Raw genomic sequence first — 27,548 nt, forward strand, 5'->3', positions numbered from 1 at the left:
TCATCACTAATTCTTAATTACAGTAGTGCTTGAATGATTGCGAACTCTTCAGAAATCTTCATATTTGTACATAAATTTCACCTAAAATGACATCAGATATTCACACAAAATTATTAAATGATCCTGAAAATAACTGCACAGAATCAAATAAAACAAAAAATATTAGATTATTAAAATATTATAATATACGTAATATTATAATATTAAAATGTTATTTTCTTTAAATGAAGACTGCTACAAGTCATGAAAGAAAGTTTTTTGGTGCAAATTGCACCAGAGTTCTATTACATTCTTCTTGACTAATATACCCCAGTTTATGTGAAGCCCATCCAAGCAATACATTTTAAATAGAGGTGAGCAAATGCCAATGTCAGAGATTAAGGGCAGCATTTAACATGTTAACAGCCACGGGTGGAGGTCTTATCCAAACACGGCTGTTAGGAGCAGATGATGGCTGAATATTTCAGCCATCATTTGCCAGGAAAGAGGTGGACTCAGCGTGCGAGCACACATAAAAGGCAGTGACACAATATATGATGTTACTGTACATCACGTGTTGTCAAGGGGTTAAAAAAGCCATTCATATATGTAGAAAGTTGGAAAACTCTGAAGGGTTCATGTATTTTTAAGCACCATTGCAACACATTCAGCAGCCAGCAATAGACAGTGCAACACAACTGTTATAGAAGACAAAAGGTTAAAAATTTTAATGAAATACACTTGCAAAAATTACTTTCAGCCTAAATTTTTAAGTTAATAAAAAATTGCCCTAAAGGTGCCCTTATCATTTAATGATTTGAATAGTGTCAGAATGTTCTGCAAACTTAAATAGGAAATTTGCAAATATCAGCCATTGTCCTCTATGAGGATCGGCAAAGAAATTTCCTCTAGCCAACTGTGCATTTAAAATGGTTATTATCATAGAATGTCAGATAACCAAAGCATGTAGTCATTGTCTGAGATGTGCTGTGGTTGAAGTACAAAATCGAAGTTCATATAAACTCATCAGTGTAGAGTCAGCTGTCAATCAGTGCCAGCCGTGTGTACAAGTGACGTTCTCACTGCTGTGAGCGGTGACTAATTGCTCCAGGCCTATCTGAATGACTGAAAGCCAGCAGCTCCAGGGAGAAAAAAAGTTCATTTTCTCCCATGTGCCACACTCTCAGTACATTATAACACAATCAATCTACAGGTTAACTGTATATCTGTTGGTTAGTAGCGTTATTCGACAACGAAGGTTCAATTTAATTTTTCACACACTTTTTCTACATTTTGGCTTAGTTTTTGTTAAATAAATATTGGCACACTATATTTTGTCATATGTTATTTTTCATCTAGACAATTCCTTTTTAACTGCCCCAGGCCCCAAATAAAATAAGAAAAGCTTAGAAACACCTCCTGCACAGGCTTGCATGACATTACGTGACTTGAGAGCTGCAGCCAATCAGTGGCCAGCTGTAGCCTCTACCATTTCATCAGTATGGACATCCGGTCTGACTAAATATTAATGAGCAGCAGATTTCAAGATTTCGATCCAAATCTCAAAAAATACAATAACTATTTCCAAAATTTTAGCAACAATGAGTTTCATAGAACAGGTTTTAACCTATAACATGAAAGTAAGGTCAATAATATAACTTTCATTACAGAATTTTCAGTTCTATTCAAATTTTTTGATGAAGAAAATGAATAAATTGAGATGAATACAGCCCACATCAAAAAATACTATGTCTAATATTTTGTATGACCTCCATTATATTTAAGGATGTTAACAAGTCTTCTAGGCATGGAACAGTATTCACTGGAGCCTTCAGTAGCTTATTAATTTTTCTTTAACCAATGCCATCACTATGTTTTACCAACATAAGGTTGCAACAGTCTTGAGACAGCTCAACAGTTTTACCCATCATGAGATGTTTCTTGTGTGGCACCTTGGTAATGAGACACCTTTTTATAGGCCATCACTTGAACCAGATGATATTATTTTTCACCCAGGGGCAGGATTGCTTTCTAATTACTGATAGATTTCATCTGGTGTTATGACTTTTCATGGCTTTTTGTATCTCTCTTACTTAATGTGTTCAATATTTTGTCTCTATGATATTTCTCATTGTTCCAAATAACTCAATGTATTGACATATTATGGTTTGATTTCTTTGTCTGTGTGGATTGGATGGGTTGTTACTGACATTTGGTAAAAATTTGTGTCAATAGCACCTTTAGAAATATTATTACTTAAAATAAATTGGTGAAATGTTCAATACTTATTTCCCCTGCTGTATATTCAGTGTGTCCATGCATATTCTATCCACCGCCATTAACTTGAGAATGGCAGCAGCTATAGGCATAGAAGTGGTGTCTAGATATAGTAAAGGAGCCATGCGCTACGCAATGAAACCACCTGAAGCGCCACCTGGTGGAAAACAACGAAGTTAGCATTTTTATCTCGAAAACGGAACGAGATAGAGAAAAAAAGTGAATTAAAAAATTGTAGGGCATCATCAATTTAATATGAATCGACACCTTGCATACAGAAATGCTATGATATGAAACCCATGACCCCCCCCCCCCCCAAACATTGAATGCTGGTCACGCATATGGCGCTCATTTAACTTTGATGCTCAAAGTGACCACCGTCAGCTGCAATGCACATCTGGACTCTGGACAGCATACTGTATCTTACTGCACATTGTGGAGGAAGAAGTAAAGGGATGGCACCACCTGAAAGTGGGATCTCCTAGGTACAAAGTACAATCATGGCAAAGGAAGAAAAAAAGACATACCTAATGAAGTGGGATCACCACATATGATATATCAAAAAACAAATCTCTTTTATTGAATCACACATGAGAAAATCACACATAAAAAGCCACACATGACATGGAATACAAAAAATACATAGTGACAAATACAGACATCTAAAAACAATTAAAAGCACTTGAGTACAACCCATATTAGAGTACTGTTTTTGGTCCACACTCAAAAACCCACAAATCGATATGCACAAGTCCTAAAATATCCCTGTGATCACACCACTGAAAGGTTCATAGATGGACAAATTAGATTACGCTGATAGCCTGTGCATAGAGATCCTGCAGATATTGAAGCATGAAAAATTAGCCATCTGGTTGAGACATTGAAAAATACACAGCCATGGCTATAAAAGAAGATTAGTGGATGGAGTCAGGCTGACAAATCTGACAGAAGCTTATGCAGGAACCTCCTGCAAACATTCCAGCATTATTAGATCAATCAGCTGGCTGGGCTGTTGAAAGAGAAACGAAAGGAGCCCAAAAAACAGCTAGAAATCAAGACTGCAGCAGAATAAGCATACCAAACCTCCAAGAACGCAAGGCAGACCTATACAATCCAGGGCAGGACAAGTGGGGGTGGTGGACCAAGTGTGGGTGAATACCCCACGCGTATCGCTACTCTTCAGTAGCTTTCTCAAGGGCAGAACATAAACAAAACTGACACATGTGTGTACTATTTAAAGGTAAAGTAATAAGTGAACAATATAAATCACCTGTGTATACAGCAGGGGTCCGAAGACAGCGTGTAGACTAATTGAGGCATATGTGAACGAGGCATTGCCAAGGATACCAGCAACGCTAGGTTACTGCTCATACGTTGTGGCTGCATTAACTGTCCCTGCGCAGTGAGCCCATATAACGTCAGCCAGCGCTGACACTCTAAATCCCATTATAGGCGGAGACTGTGGAATACAGTCCCGCCTAGCCCCAGGCACAAAGCCAAGCATGCGTTGGGACCTCGAGCCAACGCACGCGCAGACTGCAGGGGAAGCACTGGTCGGCGCTAACATGCAGTAACGTAAGTCTCATTATAGGCAGAGACTAAAATACAGCTCCGCCTAACCCCAGACACAAAAACACGCATGCGTTAGAGACTGAAACCAATGCATGTGCAGACTGTGAGGGGAGCGCCGATCAGTGCTAACATGCAGAGATATAATCCACGCATGCGCCCATGCTCAGAAATCAGACATGGAGATATACTGTGCAAATGTTTATCCAGCACTAAGCCAGACTGCACATTTGTTTATTTAACCATATAATTAAGAAAGGCAGGAGGGGGCGGAGAGGGGATTTTTTGGTGCTATTGCAAATCAATATTGGAAATCACTAGTCCCAACATACACCCAAATTCCCAAAAGGGGGAGCCCCCCAAAAAGCATTCCCACATTCAAACCTGTAGGTCCCAGCACATATCAATGTACAGGGTATATACAAACGTGGAGTAGAAAAACAAATTTAATTCCAAATACCCCAAAACATTGGGGCGGCCTATTAGGCGTGCAGCCAAAACCTAAAAATGGTCAACAATATTTTGGGGCTGGTTCAGGATGCAAAAGGCAGGATACAAAAAACAACAAGGATGATCTTCATGACATGCATATGCGACACAGCTGACTCGACCATTCGATACATTCCGGGATCAAAGACATTATTAGGTCCAAGTGCAAAGTCCTATAATAGGAACAAGAGAAGGTTCCAGAGTCCTTGGATGGATCAGCCCACTGGAAGGCCTTCATGGCTGAGTGCACTATCCAATAGATGATCTTCATAACCAAGAGGGTAAGAGGCATAGTATTGATTCACAATCAGTTAGATCGCTTTAGGACAAAGGGTATTAATGAATTCAAAAGGATCCAAAGAAGAGGTTTAAACTAGTCAAAATCAGGTCCTTGTAGTGGGAAATGAAAACGGAACCAGATCCTAGAGACATCCAGAGCCAATAGATTACCTAAAACAGTAATAAACAAACAAGGATTAAATAGTTTCATAGAAACCATTAAACAGAATTTCTTTGTTTATGCCATGTGATACAAGGCTGTTAAGTGAATATATCCATTTAGATTCCCGTCGTAGCAATTCCTTGACCACATCGCCTCCCCTGATGCCCTGGTTGACTGTGTCAACCACAAGGACCTTAAGACTTCTGGTACGACATCCATGGTGTGTAAGAAAATGCATAGCCACGGATGAGATAGTCTTACCTTTTTTTAAATCCTCTCTTGCTGTATTGATGTTAGAGATATGCTGCTGTAATCTGCGTCACAGCTCCTGAGTGGTTTGACCCACATAAAGTTTAGGGCAATCGCATTTCAGCACATAAACCACATTCTTTGAGCGGCAATTGTAGTAGGACCGACAGACAACCTGTCCAAGAGGAATAGAAAGAGAGAATCGGTCTCCTGCAACCATAAATTGGCACATCGTGCATTCTCCACAGGGGAAAGTTCCAATTAGCTTAGTAACCCTACCAAGGCTCTGGTTCTGTCTCTGGAAATTGCTTGAGGTGAAGAGTGATTTCATATTCCTTGCCTTCCGGGCAACCATTTTGGGTTTTTCGGAGATAAATGCACGGAGTTTTTCCTCACTCCGTAAAATACCCCAGTTGTTATTGAGGATTTTGTGCACATAATGCCACTGATTATGGTATTGCGATATCAAGTTAACCGTTCCAACTTTCGCCCGATTTTTGGGTGCCAACGCATCCTCCTGGTTCATATTGTATGTAATCCGATAAGCTGCAGATATATCTCGTTTTGGGTAACCCCTTGCTTTAAATCTATCAGAAAGATCAAGTGCAGGAATAGGAAAGTCCTCCAGCCTGCTGCAATTCCTCCGAACCCTCAAAAATTGTCCTTTAGGTATCGCATTCCAGACATGCGGAGGTGCAATATGGTAGGTGACACATTTGCACAAGCATATGTGATACGTTGTCACAGGTCCTGCAATGTTGGTGGAGGGGTCGCATAAACCTGCTATATGATGTGACCTCACAGAAAGAAGTCCAATGGGTTCAGGTCAGGTGAGTGTGCAGGCCACTCCACGCAGCCACCATACCCAATGACTTGTAGGAAGGTCTCCATGAGGTATCGCTTCATGTCCGCAGCCTTGTGAGTTTTACACGTTCTAATCATAGCATTTCTGTATGCAAGGTATCGATTCGTATTGAATTGAAGATGCCCTACAACTATGTAATTCACTATTTTTCTCTATCTCGTTCCGTTTTCGAGATAAAAATACTAACTCCGTTGTTTTCCACCATGCGGCGCTATATGTGGTTTAATTGCGTAGCGCATGGCTACTTTACTGTACCTAGACACCACTTCTATGCCTAGAGCTGCCGCCGTTCTCAAGTTAATGGCGGTGGACATGATATGGGTGAACCCACTGGATATGTATATAGCTTCTCAACATTGAAATTCCAGCAAAAAAAGAAGGAAAATTTGTGAAATTATGATGAAAAAATGTTAAGAAAATTTTTAAAAATTTTGATTTATTCAGTTTAACATGAGTACCACATGCAGAAGTACATGAACTTACACATCTTGGCATGCTCACAAAGGGGCAATCACTTGTTACCTGAGTAATGTTCTGCCACTCTGAATGCATTTGGGTATACAGTTCATCAAGATACATTGCTGGCATCTCCTCTTCTAGTTGCGAGCCAATAACATGCTATATGGGGGACAATTCTGGAGATTGTTCAGTTGATACAGATAGCATGATTAGTTTACTTAGGCTGCTCACTTTAGTACAGGAAACATGTGGCCTGGCATTGTATTGAAAAAGGTCTCTTGGAACACTTTCAGTTCTAAAATTAAGGCGTCTTCACAGCATTGCCCATTGAACATCTGGCCATTCTCCAGATATTATTGCATTGAAGACAAAAGCGGAAGAGGATAAAACTTCTGTCCAGCCTCCATTGCTGTCTTCCTCTGCACCACATAGTCTGTGCCATAAGGTCAATGGGACATCTGTGGCTGAACTTCTGTCTCGTAGCCCATTGTCATGGAAATACCTTCTGATGGTTTGTGTAGAGACTGCTTGACACTTTAGTCTTGGCATGTGATGTCAATCTCCACTTGCAGTACAAAAATGGATCAATCATGGAATCAGTGGTACAGCCATTTGTCCAATGTGTCCCAGAAGCCATTTTTCAATACAACACCAAGCCGCAAGTTGCTTGTGCGACTGTGAATAGGATGTATCCCATTACGCACAACTGGGACTTCATTGGTCGGCGATTACAAAGTGAGCTGCCAGCAGCCACTCTTGGAGATGTGCATGATCAAATGCATTCAATGTGCAAAACATTCTATAGAAAACCATTAATCACCGTACTGATTGCATATCAAGGTGTGTAAGTGCCTATATTCCTGCATGACATACTGGATAAATCAAGATGTATTGAATTTTTTTTTTCCATTTTACATCATTTGCATATCGATGGGATTTCCATAACTGAACAGCTTTTCCTGATATTTATATATTCGCTCTTCAAATAAAGAGGATAAAGTCACTGTAAGAAGGAAGTGGTACATCACCAAAGCTGTGGTAGTAGATGTATTATTTCTTTTCTCAGACATATGTCTCAAGAAACTAATAAATGAGAAGAAACATAGCTTCTCCAGTCCTGTACGATTGAGAGTGGTCAGCAGGGAGGAGAGACTTACACATCCTTGGACAAATGATATTGCCCTAGATAGTAATTGAGGAAACCTCCAGTTTATTGCACTCTATTCTCACGTAGCCTTGGAACCATGCTTCACTTTTATAGGCCCATTTCTACAAAGTTCTGTAAAGAGTCTGCTGAGTAAATCAACCTTTCAGTAGCCCATTACAGGCCAATATTCAGAAAGGACATTTCTTTCCTGTAATTTCCTGTATTTTTATAGAGTTTAATCAAGGCTTGTGTATCAAGAAATGAATATGACACAAAGAATGAAATGGCAAAAATGTAAATCTGTAATGAGGAAATCTTCAGTAAAGGAAACGAGCCGTGTTGCCTCGTCTCCTGCTGACAGGAAAAATAACCTCCCGTTTGCTTGGTGTCGCTCTGATTGTTCGGAATTCTTCTCTTCATCTTCATGCATTATGCAAATGACATGTAACAGTAACACGAGCTGTGAGTGTCATAAAGATATGATCACTCTCCGCAGCACTCAGAGCATATCACCGAGAGAAGAAAGCACCTGTCAAGCTGGAGATGGTACATTTGCAGTGTTTTATAATACATGACAAAAGTTGTTGATGGTTACATTACTCTTTAGACTCTGCATCATAAAATGTTTTGACATAGTTATATAGAATGACTCCATATCATGAAGTGGGTATATGTGCTAAACTAATGATTCTGTACTCAAGATTCATCCTTGTGACAGCAATATTCAGTGAATAATTATCTCTTGTCACAAATGCATGATTAACTCAAATAAAAGTCACAAATAAATCTACATTTACCAAGTGAGACCGCAGCATCATTAGGAAAGATTTAGCAAAACTACAGCTAAAGAAAAGTGGAGCAATTGACCACAGAAGTCAATTATGCGTCAACATTCTTTCCGAAACATGGCAAATATTCCAGTTTTTACCTCAGTTTTGATTATTTTACTATTGTGTTTAGTATAATTTCCAAATTTTCTGGTGTTAACCAAATTATAAAGGAAACTCTGTTTTTGCTAAGTGGAGGTGAGCCGATTTGGCAAATTTGAATTCACTAAATTGCGTGGATTTTCCAGTGAAAATCGATTCAGAGAGAAGTTATTCTTTTCCATTTGAATATTCTTTATTATGCCTCTGGGGTCTTCAGCACCCAGAGCATAATAAGCCTAAGATGTAAAAAAAAAAAAATGAAATATGCTCACCTTCTAGTCCCCTTCGATCTTCACTGTCCCCATCCATTCATCGTTGTATCTTGTTATCACTACTGCAAGCACTGAAATCCCTGGCCTTTTCACACTAGGCTTCAGATTTCTGGCTCTGATGAGACCCAGGTCAGTACTTAGTATGTACGCATAAGGTCACAAAGGACAACAGTAAGACGATGAGGCAAGAACCAGATAGGTGATGGTGAAGAGTAGAGGTTCCATAGAGGTTAGCGGTATGGTGATTATTAGAGTTGAGCTGACCCGTGGAAATTTTGGTTCACTGAGTTCAGCCAGACTTTAGATAAAGTTGAGCTCAGGACTCCAATGGAAGTTTCTGTTTGGGCAGCTTGGCTTTCCATCCACATACAGAAACATAGCACTTCGAAGGAAGGAACTACATCTGAAAACATTTTTACCTCCAGTGAGAGCCATTCAGAAACTGCAAGCAGCTTGCACCAAGCATACCCAAGCACAGCAATGCTCGATTCAGTGGTTAGCAGACGTACAGCACCCGAATTGCGACACTGATTTTTTTTTAAAAGTCCGTGGTCGGTACAAGCACCAAACTTTACAGTTCAGGTTCACTCATCATCTCTGGTGATTATCAGTAATTTTTTTTAAACCTTTTGCTGACCTGCAAGCTTGTTTAATTGCAGAAGCGAATAACAAAAAAAAATTGTATTTTGGCAAATTTTGAAAATTCAGTTGCATTCATATAAACTTCTCTCATCTCTACTACTTTGTCCATATTCACTCTTGAATTTTCTGGAAATGCTAGAGTAGCCAGATATTAGATAAATGTGAATCAATTACAATGTAAGATAATTTAGAATGTTAAAATGCAGCTATAATAAGAACATGTAAAACCTGTTACAAAGTAAATTGTGCAAAAAAACCTCGTATTTAAATTAAACTGTAAGGATAGTCCTGGGAGTGGACCAAGTGGACCATGCACCGGACTCCCCTGCGCCGCCGCCTCGAGCGAACCCCTATACAGGGACTATCGGGCGTAACCACAGAGGGCCTAGATGCACGGAAGCCGGGATCAGCAAGAGTCACTGGATGCAGGATCTGATCTGGACCAGGTCCAGGTTAACGGGATCACGCAGAAGTCCAGAGCAGAGACTGGTGCAGGTTAACGGGATCAGGCTGAAGTGCGGAGGCTGGTGCAGATTAATGGGATTAGGCTGAAGTCCAGAACCGGAGATTGGAGCAAGTTACTGGGATCAGGCTGGAGTGTGTGCTCAGAACGGTATTCAGGATCTGCAAGCAGAGACAGAGTTACACCAAGCACAGGCATAGAGGGACCTGAACAACTAGTACAAGAGACAAGCTACAGGGACACGTTGAAAAAGCACTGGCCATGGGGAGTAGCAAGTCTTAAATACCCAAGGTTACTTATTAGTGATATTCCGGACAGCTGTGCTGGCCCTTTAAGTCAAGGAGAGGGCACGCGCGTGCCCCCTATTGTGCATGTGTGAGGGCTGCAACCCGGAAGTCAGAGCCGAGACCACAGGAGGAGAGGCAGGATGCTGGGACGCAGGTGGCTGCAGTGAGTGAGCGGTGCGGAGCCGGGACCAACTGGTCAAAAGGTATGGACGGGGTAGCAGGAGAGCGGGCTTGGCGGGGAGCGGGGACCCCAGAGACTGGAGCGACGGGTGGTGAGCGGCGCGGTCAGACCAGGAGCGTGACATAAACATTCTAACATGCTGTATATAAGAGCCCAGGCCGCTGTGTAGAATGTAAAAATCAATTTATACTCACAGTGCAGACCATTGCTTTATTGTGTTCAGGAGTGTTATTATAGGACTACAGAGTGTGATGACAGTGCAGACCGGTCGGATGGGTATCTCCATTCTCCAGATCCGGTGCCTCCTTTTTTGACCATCTTTGTCCTCATACAGGGCTGAGCATCACTCATACCCAAGCACAGGACTGCTCGCTTGAGGGGTTTGTGCTAATAACTAGAGATGAGCGAACTGGCCGTGGTTCGGCTCGAGCTCGGTTCGCCGAACGGAGGTCTCGTTTGAGTTCGGTTCGTCGAACGTTCGACGAACCGAACTCGAACCAATAGGCTATAATGGGAGGCAATCACAAACACATAAAAACACATTATAAATGTACACATACAGTTAATAAACATTGCCATAACACTTACCGGTCCCCGCGATCCCTCCTGCACTCTGTCTCTTGCCGCTATTCCATCCGATGATCGCTGAATCCTCCCGGTGACCGGCACTGCCAGCAGTGATGCAGGACCTATCGTGACATCAAAATAGCCATGTGACCAGTCACATGGCTATTATCTCATTGGCTACAGACTGGTCACATGACTATGACGCGTCATGTAGGACCTGCGAGTGCATCTCTCCGGTACACGGTGCACATTTGTGTATCGCCGTGTACCGGCAACATGCTGTAGCACACGGTCGACTCTCCGTTCCGTTAGGGACCGGCTGACACAGCCGGTCATTAACGGAGATCACCGTTGCCATAGCAACGCAGTTAGCGGTGACGTCACCGCTAACCGCGGCTCCGGGAATCACATGATCGGAGCCCTGTTGCTATGGGAACGCGTCTGTCACCGCCAGCAGCCAGCAGCACTGATCTCTCACTCCGTGAAGGCTGCACGCTGCTTTCCGTGCAGCCTTCACGGAGTGATTTCTGCACGGGAAGCAGCGTCTTCCCCCATGCAGCAGTGATGGATCAGAGCTGCATTTGTTGAACGAGAAAGACAGAAGACCATGGATCGTGGAGGGCTGACAGGCGGTAATAAAGATGGAGTCTCTAATGTGTCTGTGTATTTATTTCTATTAAAGTATTTTTTCTCTGTGTGGTGTCTTTTTTTTAACCCTTTATTGGAGATTCTTAATGGCCGGGTCAAACGTGCCTGACATTAAGAATCTCTGGCTTAATACTAGCTAGTAAAACAAAGCCAGTATTAACTCATGATTACCCAACAAGCCACCCGGCTCCAGCGCTGTTGGAAGAGTTGGATACAGCGCCAGATGATGGCGCTTCTATGAGAGCGCCATTTTCTGGGGCGGCTGCAGACTGCAATTCACAGCAGAGGCGCCCAGAAACCTCGGGCTAACCTGTGCTGCGGATTCCAATCCCCAGCTGCCTAGTTGTACCCGGCTGGACACAAAAATGGAGCGAAGCTCACGTCGTTTTTTTTTAATTATTTCATGAAATAAGTGAAATAATTAAAAAAAACGGGCTTCCCTATATTTTTGGTTCCCAGCCGGGTACAAATAGGCAACTGGGGGTTGGAGGCAGCCCGTGGCTGCCTGCTGTACCTGGCTAGCATACAAAAATATGGCGAAGCCCACGTCATTTTTTTGGTGGGCAAAAAACTTCTGCATACAGTCCTGGATGGAGTATGCTGAGCCTTGTAGTTCTGCAGCTGCTGTCTGCTCTTCTCCATACAGACAGACAGCAGCTGCAGAACTACAAGGCTCAGCATACTCCATCCAAGACTGTATGCAGAAGTTTTTTGCCCCCTGAAAAAATTATGTGGGCTTCGTCATATTTTTGTATGCTAGCCAGGTACAGCAGGCAGGTACGGCTGCCCCCAACCCCCAGTTGCCTATTTGTACCCGGCTGGGAACCAAAAATAAAGGGAAGCCCTTTTTTTATTATTTCATGAATTTCATGAAATAATTAGAAAACAAATGACGTAGGCTTCGCCCCATTTTTGTGTCCAGCCAGGTACAACTAGGCAGCTGGGGATTGGAATCCGCAGCACAGGTTGGCCTGAGGTTTCTGGGCCCCACTGCTGCGAATTGCAGTCTGCAGCCGCCTCAGAAAATGGCATTTTCATAGAAGCGCCATCTTATGGCGCTGTATCCAACTCTTCCAGCACCTGCCTGCTATACCTGGCTAGCATACAAAAATATGGCGAAGCTCACGTCCTTTTTTTGTAGTTTTTTGGCAAAAAAAATAAAAAATGCTTCCCTGAATTTTACATTGCCAGTGAAGGTAACACCAAGCAGTGGGGGTTAGCAGCCAGTAGCTGCTTGGATTACCCTTAGTTAGCAATACAAAAAAATGCAGCGGGAGCCCATATATATTTTTTTTAATTATTTATTTAAATAACTAAAAACAAAATGGGCTTCCCTGTATTTTGATTGCTGGACATCACAGTGCTGTAAAAATAAATCTTTAAAAAAAATGACATAGCGCTCCGCGGTGTTTTTGATTTTCAGCGCAGATAACGCAGACAGCTATGGGTTGCCACCCCCATCTGCCTGCCGTTACCTTGGTTGGCAATCAAAATACAGGGAAGCCCATTAATTTTTTCTACTTAAAAAATAGTTAAAAAAAAAATGACGTTGGGTCCCCCCATTTTTGATAGCCAGCTAGGGTAAAGCAAACGGCTGTAGCCTGAAAACCACAGCTGGCAGCTTTACCGTGGTTGGGGATCCAATGTGGAGGTCCCCCCAGGCTCTTTTTTTATAATTATTTTATAAATATTAATAATTACACAAAAAAAGTAGGGTCCCCCCCAAATTGGATCACCAGCCAAGGTAAAGCGGACAGCTGTGGTCTGGTATTCTCAGGGTGGGAAGGTCCATAGTTATTGGGCCTTCACAGCCTAAAAATAGCAGGCCGCAGGCACCCCAGACATGGCGCATCCACTAGATGCGCCAATCCTGGCGCTTCACCCCAGCTCATCCCGTGCCCTGGTGCAGTGGCAAACGGGGTAATAAATCGGGTTGATACTAGCTGTAAGGTCACCTGACATCAAGCCCAGCAGTTTGTGATGTCATGGCGTCTATTAGATACCCAACATCATAAACTGTCAGTACTAACAAAAAAAAAATCGACAAAAGAAATTTATTTGAATAAACAGTCCCCAAAACATTCCCTCTTTCACCAATTTATTGTAAGAAAAAAAATAAAGGGGTCCCACGACGACTCTGGACCGTCTAGAATATGGGGGGGAGACACTCAGGGAATGTATCCCCCATTTTCTAGGAGTGCAGACCCTTCATGTGAGGAGTGTGGGTGCAATGAATCTGCACTCACTCTCCCCGGGTCCACAGCAGCAGAGTCCATGTCGTAATGGTTGCTACCAAAGCTGCAATGCCCTGCTCATGAGGTAAGGGCATGCCTAATCAGAAGAACTATTCTACATTTCCAAATATTGGTATTTGCTGATATTATTGCTATTCCACCTACTATATATTGGGGATAGGATCTTGGAGATGGAATACCCCTTTAAGTCCAGTTATCCAGCTGAATGAATACTTAACAACAGAGCTCGCTATTTAGATGTGTTTTCTTGTGGCGTATAACGGACTCTCATGTTTGGTAGTCATTCAGCAGGGCAACTATAAAAGCAAATCCCTCCATTTGGAAATGTAGTATAGCTCTCCTGATCAATTATGTTCCTTACCTCATGAGCAGGGCATTGCAGTAATAATAATAATTTATTCATTTATATAGCGTTATTAATTCCATAGTGCTGTATGTCTTTGGAGTGTGGGAGGAAACCGGAGTACCCGGAGGAAACCCACGCAAACACGGGGAGAACATACAAACTCCTTGCAGATGGTGTCCTTGGTGAGAATTGAACCCAGGACCTCAGCGCTGCAAGACTGTAGTGCTAACCACTGAGCCACCGTGCCACCCATTTAGCTTACAGATGCATAACCACAACTCACTGTGTCTGAACACAGGAAGCTGAGCTGACAGCCGCTCTGTGCATGCGGCAACGTCTATTGTGAAGGAGAGGGCCGCGGGGGATCAACGCTGCACAGGTACCGTGGGACACCGGGGAACACCGGTGGGGTTATAGGGGGTGACCTGGCAGGGCCTGGGGAGGAGTTTTCTGTCGCATGTGTCATGGCACATGCGACAGAAATCAGAGGAGTAGGGTGAATGCGGCCGCCACAGCAGCGTGGCCATCTTGGATTTCTGGGAGGGCATCAGGGGGGCACTTTGGCGACACCGGGGGACCGGAGGGGACCGGGGAGGAGATTTATCATTTTTGTTCATGCCAGATGGGAGATAAATAATTTTTTACCGGCGCTGTCATTTACTGTAACGTGATCATCGGTGTACGGTGTATACCTGTGATCACGTGAGCGGGGACCAGAAAAAACGTCCTGAATCATGATCTCCAGGGTCTCAGCTAGCCCTGAAACCCCGGAGATTTTCTAATGCTGGGGGGCGCTATTTACTTATTTCTGCCTGCTGTTTATAAATGGCAGATCAGAATAAGGCTACATTAACACGACATTAACACGACCGATCCATTTTTGCGGTCTGCAAAAAACAGTCCGTTTTTTTTCACGGGTGTATCCGTGTGGCATCCGTTTCCGTTCCGTAGACGGTCCGTATGTCATCTGTTTGTCATCCGTGTGCCTTCCGTTTTTTTTTGTGTACTGCAAAAAAACTGAAGGAGGGTAAATGCATAAATTTACCCAGGATCCATAGCTTCATCCTACATGAGGCGGTCACATGTTCACTCCAGTGCCATTTTCTACTGCTTTTCACAGCGTAGAGCGCTCTGGTGATTTTCTTGTGCTTGTGCACTTCATATCAGTCTTTTCTGTCATTATAATGGCAGAAAGACACATAATGTCCCACTCTCCTGCATTTTGTAATTTTGCACCCTTTGGTGCCTTTCATGTGGCACTAAGGGGTGCTTAGCTTTGTATTTAGCCAAAAAAATGAAAAGAAAAATGACGTAGGGTTCCCCCTAGTTTTGTAGCCATCTAGGGTAAAGCAGACGGCTGCAGCCTGCAGACCACAGCTGGCAGCCTCACCTTGGCTGGTAATCCAAAACTGAGGGCACCCCACGCTGTTATTTTAAATTAAATAAATAATTTAAAAAAAAAAACACGTAGGGGTCCCCCCAAAATTGGATCACCAGCCAAGGTAAAGCAGACAGCTGGGGTCTGATATTCTCAGACTAGGGAGGTCCATGGTTATTGGACTCTCCCCAGCCTAAAAATAGCAGGCCGCAGCCGCCCCAGAAGTAGCGCATCCATTAGATGTGCCAATCCTGGTGCTTCGCCCCAGCTCATCCCGCGCCATTCTGCGGTGGCAAACGGGGTAATATATGGGGTTAATACCAGATGTGTAATGTCACCTGGCATCAAGCCCTGGGGTTGGTGAGGTCAGGCGTCTATCAGATACCCGACATCACCAACCCAGTCAGTAATAAAAAAAAATAGACGACAAACACATTTTTATTTAAAAAAACACTCCCCAATACATTCCCTCTTTAACCAATTTATTAGAAAGAAAAACAAATCCAGGTCTGGTGTAATCCAAGGGGTTGCCATGACGATCCACACTGTCCCAGTCAATGAAGAGCAGGATGTTCCCCATTGGCTGGGAGAGCAATGCAGTGACTTGAGCTAACATCAATGGGTCAGCCCAGGTCACTGCAGGGGATGACAAGTGCTGCTATCAGCGAGGTACATTACCTGCGCTGATCTCCTGCACTGCTGACAGCCCCTGTCACTGAGTTCAATGACCGCCGCCTTCACAGCCAAGTATCGCGAGAGGCCCGTGACATCACCGCTAGTCAGTCTCGGGTCGGAAGCGAGAGAAGGTGATGTGACAAGCGGCGGCTATGGAGGACAGTGACAGCACTGAGGTCGGGATGGCGGGACTTCATCACCGCAGGTAAGCCGAGCGGGACCATGTGTGCAGAGTGCAGTGTGTGTGTGTGTGTACACATACATGCCGTGTGCAGGAGGGGGCGGAGTGAGCTGAGCGGGGAAGTGTGGGCTTCCTGCACGTAACTAGGATAAACATTGGGTTACTAACCAAAGTGCTTTGGTTGGATACCCGATGTTTATCTTGGTTACCAGCTTCTGGCAGGCTGCCAGCGATGGCTCCTGCACACTGTAGCTGTAAAAAGCCCTGCTTTTTGCTGCTAGAACCGTTCTCGAACGTATCTAGAACTATCGAGCTTTTAGCAAAAAGCTCGAGTTCTAGTTCGATCTAGAACAGCCCCCAAAATCACTCGAACTGCGAACTGGAGAACCGCGCTCAACTCTACTCATAACTCGCTCGAACTTTGAACCCGAACTTTGTTTTTTTGGAAGTCAGTTTCCGAACGCGAACCTTGAACCTCAGGTTCGCTCATCTCTACCCATTACAAGCCATAACAACTTTGTGTTTTCCTGCATTTCTTCTGAGTGAATGATTTTCTGTACTCCCTCACTATGTATTGTTGCTTTATGTCAGTCATCTGAATGGTTTTCCACAATCCTGAAGGAACAATGATAGTAACACTGGTTTTTATGTAAATTCCACATTGCTTTATTGTGTTCAGGGGTGTTATTATAGGACTACAGAGTGTGATGATAATTTAAGCTGAATTATTAAAAAAAAATCTTATTGTTCAGATGTGCGGATTTGGGCTCTAAAAAGTGTAATAAATGGAGAAAAAAAATCTGTAATGATTCACATCAAATATTTTTCATTTTGTTTAAGGGAAACCTTTATGGCTTTGTATAAAGATAGTTTATTTTGCAATGCTGCTGTATGCTTTACCATCATGCATTATGAAAGACAAAAGGCAGCGTTACACATCATGACAAATACGCATACTTAGCCGTGTCTCATTTACATTTAATTAATGCATAATTCAAACCTTTCTATACTTACAGAGAAAACTATAACATATTGGTTCACACCGTGATGCAAAACAAAGCTGTAACTTGGGATACGGTGACTATTAAAATCTAGTTAGTTGTGCTTACTTGGAAAGATTAACTAGCTTTGTTCAGATTCTAACACCCACTGTTCTTCTTAATTAATCACTTGTTAATTGAATACGTCCACAAAGTTCCCCTTTCATGACCAGGAGCTTTATCATATGGCTACATGACTGGGTTGGATTCAAGTACTCTTGTCTTTCTTTCTCCAGATGCCCTGTATGATGTTATTACCATTGGTGCCCCAGCAGCACATTCTCAGGGATTTAAGAGTGGTGGCCTCAAGAGACTCCTCACCAGATTTGAGGCAGAAAAACGAAAGTAAGTACTGTAATTAACTACAGAATGATGAATTAATTATAAAGCCCTTTGTTTTGCTTAATTTTGGCTATGTTTCTAATTTATTATTTTATTTCTGCATTTTTTTAATGTTTTTGCAATATAATTAATTTCTTAAGTTGCCTACATTGTTGTCGTTCTCAGAGAGGGAGCTATCATACTAAAGTATACTTGAAGTCAAGGTGTTCTAGGCAAGAGGCCAATTAAATAAATGAAAGTAAGATAGGGTAGCAGAGGAGAAAGTTTTCCAAAGAACACCATCTTCTATTTTTAATCTAAATCGGTTGTATAATTTTGTGCACCTGTATCTCATATGTATAGGTTATGACGCTTAGATTGGTCGGGGTCTAAACATTGAGATCCTGACCAAATGTGCTGACAAGGCATCTGGCTATCTCATGCAGTGCCATAATGAATAAATGACTTTGCAGTCAAGCTTGTGGTCTGCCACTTCATTCAGTTTGAGACAAAAGTGTCCACTGTGGTAGTCAATAGATGTCTCAGAGGTCAGGCCACCACCAGTCTAGAAGTTATTACCTATTTTGTGAATAGGTGATAACTAATATGTACTAGTGATGAGCAAACCTAAGGTTTGGTGCGCAGTGTTTGTACCAAACATAGACTTTACAAATATAAGAGTCCGGGTGCTTTATATATGCAAATTAATCACGCGAGCATCGCTGTGCTTGGGTACACTCGGTGCTTAGCCCAGTCCGAGCTGCTTGCAATGTTTGATCGACACGCACTGGGGTAACAACAGCGTGATCGGATGTAGTGTGCACCCCAATAACAAAAATTGGGAAAACCCCACCCACCCTGCCCCGGAAGTGATCTGTTTATGGCTGACTGTATGTAGGCAAAGACCCGAAATTCCCAATTAGTGACTTCCATTGGGGTTCAGGTCAAGGCCAGGTCCCAAATTGAACTTCCACGGTTCCGCTCATCTCTAATAGGTACCTAAATAGACTTTTTAGGAAACTGATGTATGCATTTCTGGTATAAAGTTGTGATGTTTCTGAGGATTGCATGGATTCAAAAAATATTGTACTTTGTAAATATAGATACTCTGAACATAGTGATAATAGAAAGCTGTAAAGAAGTACAGGAAAAAGATAGTACTGGGTCTTGGAAAATCCTGCATTCTGTTGTTAAGTGTTACGTCTATGGTTCTCACTCAGGAAATTAATCCATTGAGGACGCAAATGGAACCCAGTCAACTCAAAAGGCTGTAACGCCGTTAGTTTGTTTGCTGTTATATTGACTGTCGTTTCCACTATCCACCTATTTCATCGCTTTTCTTCCTCTTAAAGTAATAACACTGTCAATATAGCTTCCTAATGAAGGTTCTAATGCAGTTGTGTATGATGCCTACATTTCTAGTTTAAAAATCACTGCAACAAGTTATTTTGTTTGCAGGCCTCACAGATTGTCTTGTGTCCTGTTTTATTTTCACTCAGAAGCTACAGAATATATTGTTTATGTTCTTGAAAAAGTAGTCCTAGGTTCCACAAGTTAGGCTTAGATGTTATCAATTAGAAAATCCCAAGATAGTGTTACTGCAGAGCTGTCTGCAGAAGCATCGACATACTGTATAACCCCAACCTTTTCCCCACGGTATACCAGTCAGAAATTGGAACCATAGACTGCGTCTTTTATTGCTGCTGCAGGCTTTAGAGAGCCACACAGGAACATACTGTAGAGGTAGCTGTAGATGTATGTCCGGATTGTTTCATCATTCTCTGTGCATCTTCTATTGTTGTCTGCACGGTTTGTAATTCTGCTAAAATTAAACTCCAGGATAGAAAATACAGTAAATGCTGCCATTTTACTTTGTATTTTCCTTATCATTTGGTGCAACTAAAACTTTTTGACCTAGTAGTTCAATTTTCTCTTACATGACAGGGCCAAGCCATTATAGGGCGATGTGTACATTAGGAAATGCTCCTTGGAAGAAGGACATGCCAATTAGCATTATACAAAAAGAAGAAAGATGTCTCTATATTGCCACCTTTAGGAGGAAGCCTCGCAATCAGTCAATGTAGACACTCTAATGAGCCCTGCTACATGACTTAACGTATTCAGCCATACCAGACTCATCCTTGTGAAGAAGACGCTGGCTTGTCTGAACATGTGGCAAGCCTCATCATCAAAATAGCAAATTAGTGCTTAATTATGTTGTCCCAGACAAATTGAACAAGATATCTTTCTTCTCTTTCCCAATCAACACTTAAAAAGAACCTCTCATCACGACATAACCCATTAAGCTAAAAGTACGGCTGTAATGGCACTTATTTACTGATTTAATAGCTACATGTAATGAAAAAATCCACAGCCTACTTGTTTAATCTATGGTAGAAGTTTAGGTGCAATAATCAATTTATACAGTCATATGAAAAAGTTTGGGCACCCCTATTAATGTTAACCTTTTTTCTTTATAACAATTTGGGTTTTTGCAACAGCTATTTCAGTTTCATATATCTAATAACTGATGGACTGAGTAATATTTCTGGATTGAAATGAGGTTTATTGTACTAACAGAAAATGTGCAATCCGCATTTAAACAAAATTTGACCGGTGCAAAAGTATGGGCACCCTTACCAATTTCTTGATTTGAACACTCCCAACTACTTTTTACGGACTTACTAAATCACTAAATTGGTTTTGTAACCTCATTGAGCTTTGAACTTCATAGGCAGGTGTATCCAATCATGAGAAAAGGTATTTAAGGTGGCCACTTGCAAGTTGTTCTCCTATTTGAATCTCCTATGAAAAGTGGCATCATGGCTTCCTCAAAACAATTCTCAAATGATCTGAAAACAAAGATTATTCAACATAGTTGTTCAGGGGAAGGATTCAAAAAATTGTCTCAGAGATTTAAAATGTCAGTTTCCACTGTGAGGAACATAGTAAGGAAATGGAAGAACACAGGTACAGTTCTTATTAAGCCCAGAAATGGCAGGCCAAGAAAAATATCAGAAAGGCAGAGAAGAAGAATGGTGAGAACAGTCAAGGATAATCCACAGACCACCTCCAAAGACCTGGTGTCCATGTGCATCGGTCAACAATACAGCGCACGTTGCACAAGGAGAAGCTGTATGGGAGAGTGATGCGAAAGAAGTCGTTTCTGCAAGCACGCCACAAACAGTTGCCTGAGGTATGCAAAAGCACATTTGGACAAGCCAGTTACATTTTGTAAGAAGGTTCTGTGGACTGATGAAACAAAGATTGAGTTGTTTGGTCATACAAAAAGGCGTTATGCATGGAGGCAAAAAACCATGGCATTCCAAGAAAAGCACATGCCACCCACAGTAAAATTTGGTGGAGGTTCCATCATGCTTTGGTGCTGTGTGACCAATGTCGGCACCGGGAATCTTGTTAAAGTTGAGGGTCGCATGGATTCAACTCAGTATCAGCAGATTCTTTACAATAATGTGCAAGAATCAGTAACGAAGTTGAAGTTACACAGGGGATGGATATTTCAGCAAGAAAATGATCCAAAACACCGCTCCAAATCTACTCAGGCATTCATGCAGAGGAACAATTACAATGTTCTGGAATGGCCATCCCAGTCCCCAGACCTGAATATCATTGAACATCTGTGGGATGATTTGAAGCGTGCTGTCCATGCTCGGCGACCATCACACTTAACTGAACTGGAATTGTTTTGTAAACAGGAATGGTCAAATATACCTTCATCCAGGATCCAGGAACTCATTAAAAGCTACAGGAAGCGACTAGAGGCTGTTATTTTTGCAAAAGGAGGATCTACAAAATATTAATGTCACTTTTATGTTGAGGTGCCCATACTTTTGCAGCGGTCAAATTTTGTTTAAATGCGGATTGCACATTTTCTGTTAGTACAATAAACCTCATTTCAATCCAGAAACATTGCTCAGTCCATCAGTTATTAGATATATGAAACTGAAATAGCTGTTGCAAAAACCCAAATTGTTATAAAGAAAAAAGGTTACCATTAACAGGGGTGCCCAAACTTTTTCATATGACTGTATATTGGAGTGGGACTGTGGGTAGAGTTTTCTTCTCTGCCGCGACCCTTCTGCATTTATATGGGCCTCCTTTTTTTAAAGTTCTTGTCAGCGCCACGCTTGCTGCAGGCCGCGCTTGCTCACTTTCATCTCCCAGAGGTTTTCATTAAAATGGCTCCAGTGGCAGTGCATGTGCAGATTGAAATCTCGGCTTGAGGTCTAAATCTATGCATGCGCCGCCACGGCACAATTTGATGAACATCATTGTGATATGAAAGTGCTCATGCCCTGCCACTGACGCCATTGCACTGAAGACCACTGGGAGATGAATGTGCACAAGCATTGCCCGTGGCATTGGTGATGCTAGCGTGAAGTTTAAAAAAAAGAGGCATATACAGACGCAGAAAGGTCATGGCAGAGCTGAAAACACTACTCATAGTCTCGACCCATAAACAAAAAGATTATTACACCTAAACGTCTACCATGAATTAAACAAAAACAAGGCTGTGGATTTCTTCATGGCAAGTACCTACTATATCAGTATCCGCTCCAGCTGTCACAGCCAGGGACGGTCACCGCACCGCCACACGCTGTCTAACACCTATATGCCATGATCAGTAGCGATCGCAGCATTTAGAAAGCAGGGAGAGGGAGTGTGCTACCTCTCCCATCTGCTTTGGACCCCCGTGACTTTATCAAGTGGCATGATAATTGCAATAGCATTTGCTTGTGCATTGCTATATATTATACTAGCATTCAGAGTAAGAAAAGGTAATGTCCCAGATAGGAAAGTAAAAAATTTTTTTTAAAAAAAATGTAAAAATATTTTTTAAAAAATGAGAAAACAAAAAAAAAAATATAAAAAAAAGCTATACCAATTAATGCGTATATTTATGTAAAAGCAAAAATAAACACAAAGTACACACATTTAGTTTTGCCGCATCCGGAGCAACTCTATAAAACTGTACACTAGTTAGCTTCTTCTGTGAAAAGCATAAAAAAAAGGTAACAAAGGCTATGTCTTTTCATCATATAACTGACAAAAATGGGGAATAAAATAAAATACAATCATAAAGTCACATGTAAATATTCATGGTACCGCTGAAAAAAACATCTTGTCCCGCAAAAAACAAGCCGTCATACAGCTGATTAACTTTAAACCCTTCTAACTTCCTAACAAAGAAAATTGTTTAAAAAATTGTGCTGATGGAAAGAAGACATGTGAGAAATGGCATTTATTAACTGTTTTGTGTGACATAGCTCATTTAAGGGCATAAAAATTCAAAGTTTGAAAATTGTGAAATTTTCAACAAATGTCCGATATATCACATATAAATGCAAAAAATATCGTCCTACGTTTACCAATAACATGAAGTATAATATGTCATAAATAAACAGTCTCTGAATCACTGGGATCCATTAAAGTGTTCTCATAAAACGACAGTGGTCAGAATTGGAAAAAAATGGCCTGGTCATGAAGGTGAAAACAGGGTCGGAGTTGAAGGAGTTAATGACTGTTTAGTTACATAGGTTGAAAAAAGGTCTAGGTCCATCCAGTTTCTGACCGTACAGGGACATGGTCTGATAATACCACATCTCCTGGGCCGTTGAGGAAGTAAAAAAGTATAAAGACATTACAACATGGGACCACAAATTATTCTTTCTATGAGGTAAAACATGTTTTAAATATAGGTAGGGAAATGTTTTACCTCACAAAATGAATCTGCTATGATCCCATGCTGTAATGTCTGCATATTCTTTTATGTCCTCCCTTGCCCAGGAGCTGTGGTTTGATCAGACCATGTCCCTGTACTGTCAGCCATTACACAGTACATTAGCAGGGACACATATAAGATTATGTCGGCACAGAAAAAACACTTTTTAAAACATCCAGTTGTAGAACTTATTTTTATTCCAAGATCTATTGACTAAAACTAACTTTGAACTTAAATTTGTTCTTGGGAATACCCCTTTAAGAACGGTTCCTGTCGTATTTATCCACCATTACGTTTTGTCAGTCATCTTTGTCAGGTTTTGCTTTTTTAAAGACCTGTCATGCTCACTTATCACACATAACTGGTTTGATAAAAAGAAAATATGAGGAAGAAGTGTAACAACAAATAACGGAGTCTGCTACAATTCTCACCTTGACGTTTGTCAGTATTGATTGAATCAATGCTGACTTCAACAAGTCACAAATGGTTCATGGATAGCAGGAAAATAACAGTTTCGCAGTAAGATAATAAGAAAAACCCTGAAAATGTGTCTCTATATGATATAGTAGAATATAACAAAGCAAAATAGCCCACATTAACAACACAATCTGACGATTAGCTCATAGCATCTTATCCGCAACGCTCTAACCTCGTATAGTGTGATTGAACCAAACTTATAGTATATAACCATACAGTATATCACAAAAGTGAGTACACCCCTCACATTTTAGTAAATATTTTATTATATCTTTTCATAGGATAACACAGAAGATGTAACACTATGATACAATGTAAAGTAGTCAGTATACATCTTGTATAACAGGCTAAATTTGGTGTTCAATCTAAAGAACTTAATACACAGCCATTAATGTCTAAACCACTGGAAATAAAAGTAAGTACACCCCTATGTGAAAATGGCCAAATTCTGCCCATTTAGCTGTTTTACATCCCTGGTGTCATGTGACTCATTAGTGTTACATTATCTCAGGTGTGAATGAATATTAGGTATGTTAAATTTGGTGTTATTGCTCACATACGGTATCATAGTGGTTACTTCAAGGTCAACATGGCACCTAATGGCAAAGTACACTCTGAAAAAATAAAATAATTGTTGCTCTACATGAAGATGTCCTAGGCTATAAGAAAATTGTCAACACCCTGAAGCTGAGCTGGAACATGGTGGCCAAGACCATACAGAGGTTTAACAAAACAAATTCCCTTCAGAATAGGCCTCACCATGGCCTCCCAATGATACTGCAGAGGTTAAAGGGGTGTGGGGGGGGGGGGTCAGTGCTCACATCATACGCCGCACACTGCATCAAATTGGTCTGCATGGCTGTCATCCAAGAAATAAGCCCCTTCTAAAGATCATGCGCAAGCAAGCCCGCAGACAATTTGCTAAAGACAAACAGACTACGAACATAGATTACTGGAAACATGTCCTGTGGTCTGATGAGTCTAAGATAAATTTATTTAGTTTAGATGGTGTCAAGCTTGTGTGGCAGCAACTAGATGAGGAGTACAAAGACAAGTGTGTATTGCCTACAGTCAAGCAGTGTCATTGTTTGGGGCTGCATGAGTGCTGCCGGCTGTGGGGAGCTCCAGTTCATTGAGGGAACCATGAATGCCAACATATATTGTGACATACTGAAGCACAGCATTATCCACACCTCCAAAATGACCACTGCCTTGATAAAGAAACTGAGGGTAAAGGTGTTGAACGTAAACCCTATTAAGCATTTCTGGGACATCAAATGGAAGATGCAGGAGGGCAAGGTCTTTAACATCCACCAGCTTCATGATGTCTTCATGGAGGAGTAGAACAGAATTTCAGTGGCAACCTGCGAAGCTCTAATGAATTTAATGCCTAAGAGACTTAAGGCAGTACTCTAGCCTCCAATACAGTATAATGATCCTTCGACAGTCTCTTATACAGATACAGTATGATAGTCCCCCACAGCCTCACATATAGTACGATGGTCCCCCACAGTCCCCCAAAAAACCTTATACTCACCATATACAGGCTCCCCATCCCACGCAACCTCTATTTCCTATTCTATTCTGTCGATCAGTGGATGTAAGCAGTACAATGCAGTGATGTCATTGCACCACCCAAGGTCCCCTGCCTGGTGCTGGCCTCCACAGGCCAAAAAGGAAGCTCATGGCCTGTTTCTTTGTGCTCTGTCACAACTATCAATGGTATCTGCATCCTGCACCTATACTATTAACAGTGTAGCAGATAATGTGGCCCATGCCCGGACCTGCCCATCTGGCATTTGCCAGATTTGTGTGATAAGAACTTGTCCGGCGCTGGGAGTAATTTCATAATTCCTATTATGTGAAGTATGTCTACAACATGAAAATGTAGAGAATATTACATCTTATCATGTTACCACATTATATTAATCAAAACATACCAAAAATGTCATAAACGCATCCACTCTAAACTGATTAGTTCAAAACCTCTGGAAATTTTCTTCCATTACCACTAAAACATTTTTCTATATGAACAAATTGAGATTTGTCACATATTTTGCGTTACTTGCAAGTTATCTGATTAAATCTGAATATACAGTCATCTGCTGAGGTTGTACAGCTCATTTACTGCGCTAAGTGAAAGGATGTCTAGACAAAATTACATTCTGTATGTTGCAGCTATAAAAAGAACGGTACGCCAGTGCCAGCTGGCAGTATACGGAGCAGTAATGGAAAGTGGCTTCTTCAGTTGCCACTCTAGTTGCCATTGAAGTTAACATATCAGTATTATGGCTCATGCCACCTATTTTAGATTATCCTGCTACATTATTTAGGCCTAATTAAAATTATAGTCACTAGACTAGCCCCTGCCTGTTACTATTATCACTGTACATCCTACACTTCTGACCATGTGGGAATGATGTGATGGTGGATGCCAATAGATACTACTCCCAAGATGGAGTACAGTAAAGTGTAATTAATGTCATTGATAGATATTAGATGCCCTATATTAGATTCAGCGTGGCAAATCCATATTGGTCATCATTTTGGTCACCACAATTCCCAAAAACAGATCTAACCAATATTATCCAAACACCAACTCACAGCTAATATTTGGCAATTTTCTGACAATTGTTATACTGTAAGTAAAATGGAACAGCATTATGTGTAGCCTTAAAAGGGAACCTGTCACTTAGAAAGTGCTGTTCCACATGAAGCATCATGCAATAGAGCAGTAGCTGAGCATATTGATAAATAGTTTTATGGGATCCAGTATAAATTGGAATTAATTTAATTTCTTTAACCCGTTCAAGACCACCGATGGTAAGTATATGTTGGATTCTGCTGGGCTTTGTGCAGAGCAATATATAAATGTGTCGTTGCTTACCAATGAACAATAAACAGCAAAGCAAAAATTGGTACTATAGAATTGTGGTCACAATTAAAATATAACTTTTAATAGCTAAGTTAATAATACCTATAAACCACACAACATAAATGGTTGTAAAATCAACCGAGATAATTGGAGCTGATGTTTAGCTCCTCCTATTACCAAGTTAGGACACTTTGTACCCGGTAGGAAAACCCCCACCGTAGTAACAGTAGTTGAGACAATAGTGGGAAATTGTCTCATATATAATACACAAGCAGTAATCCACAGCAATAATTAACCATAGTATAGGTCTCACTGTGATATATGAAGCATATATGAAGCAAAGAAAAAGTTGTCCACTAGAGGGGGGGCCACCAAGTTAGCCTCACAATACCCCTCAGCTGGCAACAATCTGACCTGATACTTTCTTAGACCTTCCAACGCGTTTCTTAATTCGCTTAGTCATCAGGGGACTGTGGTCAAGAAATTAGAGCTTCATTGAAAAGCGGACTTCCAGCATGGTGTGTCCGGGCCTGGCATAAAGCTTTGTGCAGAGCCAATGTATGATTATGGTCGCCGATCAGGAGGGGATCGCGACCCCCTGTGCACTGCAATCGTCGGGGCTCAAGGGCAGAACAGTAGTTGTGCCCGGAGACATCATCACGACCTGATTGGATCAAGTTCTGATAATGTTAATCCTTTGCGATCTTCTGTGTACCACGATCGCAATACATAAAAGTTGGGGAGAAGCAGTGCGCTCCTTCTCTTACCTCTCCGGCCCCTCTGTGACACAAT

At 41.6% G+C, this 27,548-nt stretch overlaps 1 protein-coding gene across 5 annotated transcripts in view; it reads left to right on the forward strand.

Moving 5' to 3' along the window:
- The window catches only part of INPP4B (inositol polyphosphate-4-phosphatase type II B), a 1,087,411-nt gene that overhangs the window by 840,905 nt on the left and 218,958 nt on the right, over window positions 1-27,548 (forward strand). For all 5 annotated transcript variants that reach the window (XM_075348265.1, XM_075348236.1, XM_075348245.1 and 2 more), the window contains one exon: window positions 17,577-17,685. In XM_075348265.1, coding sequence (XP_075204380.1) covers window positions 17,577-17,685 — 109 coding nt within the window. The remainder of the gene's footprint in view (window positions 1-17,576; window positions 17,686-27,548) is intronic.

This window comes from Anomaloglossus baeobatrachus, chromosome 1, assembly GCF_048569485.1.
Source record: "Anomaloglossus baeobatrachus isolate aAnoBae1 chromosome 1, aAnoBae1.hap1, whole genome shotgun sequence".
NCBI classification, from domain to species: domain Eukaryota; kingdom Metazoa; phylum Chordata; class Amphibia; order Anura; family Aromobatidae; genus Anomaloglossus; species Anomaloglossus baeobatrachus.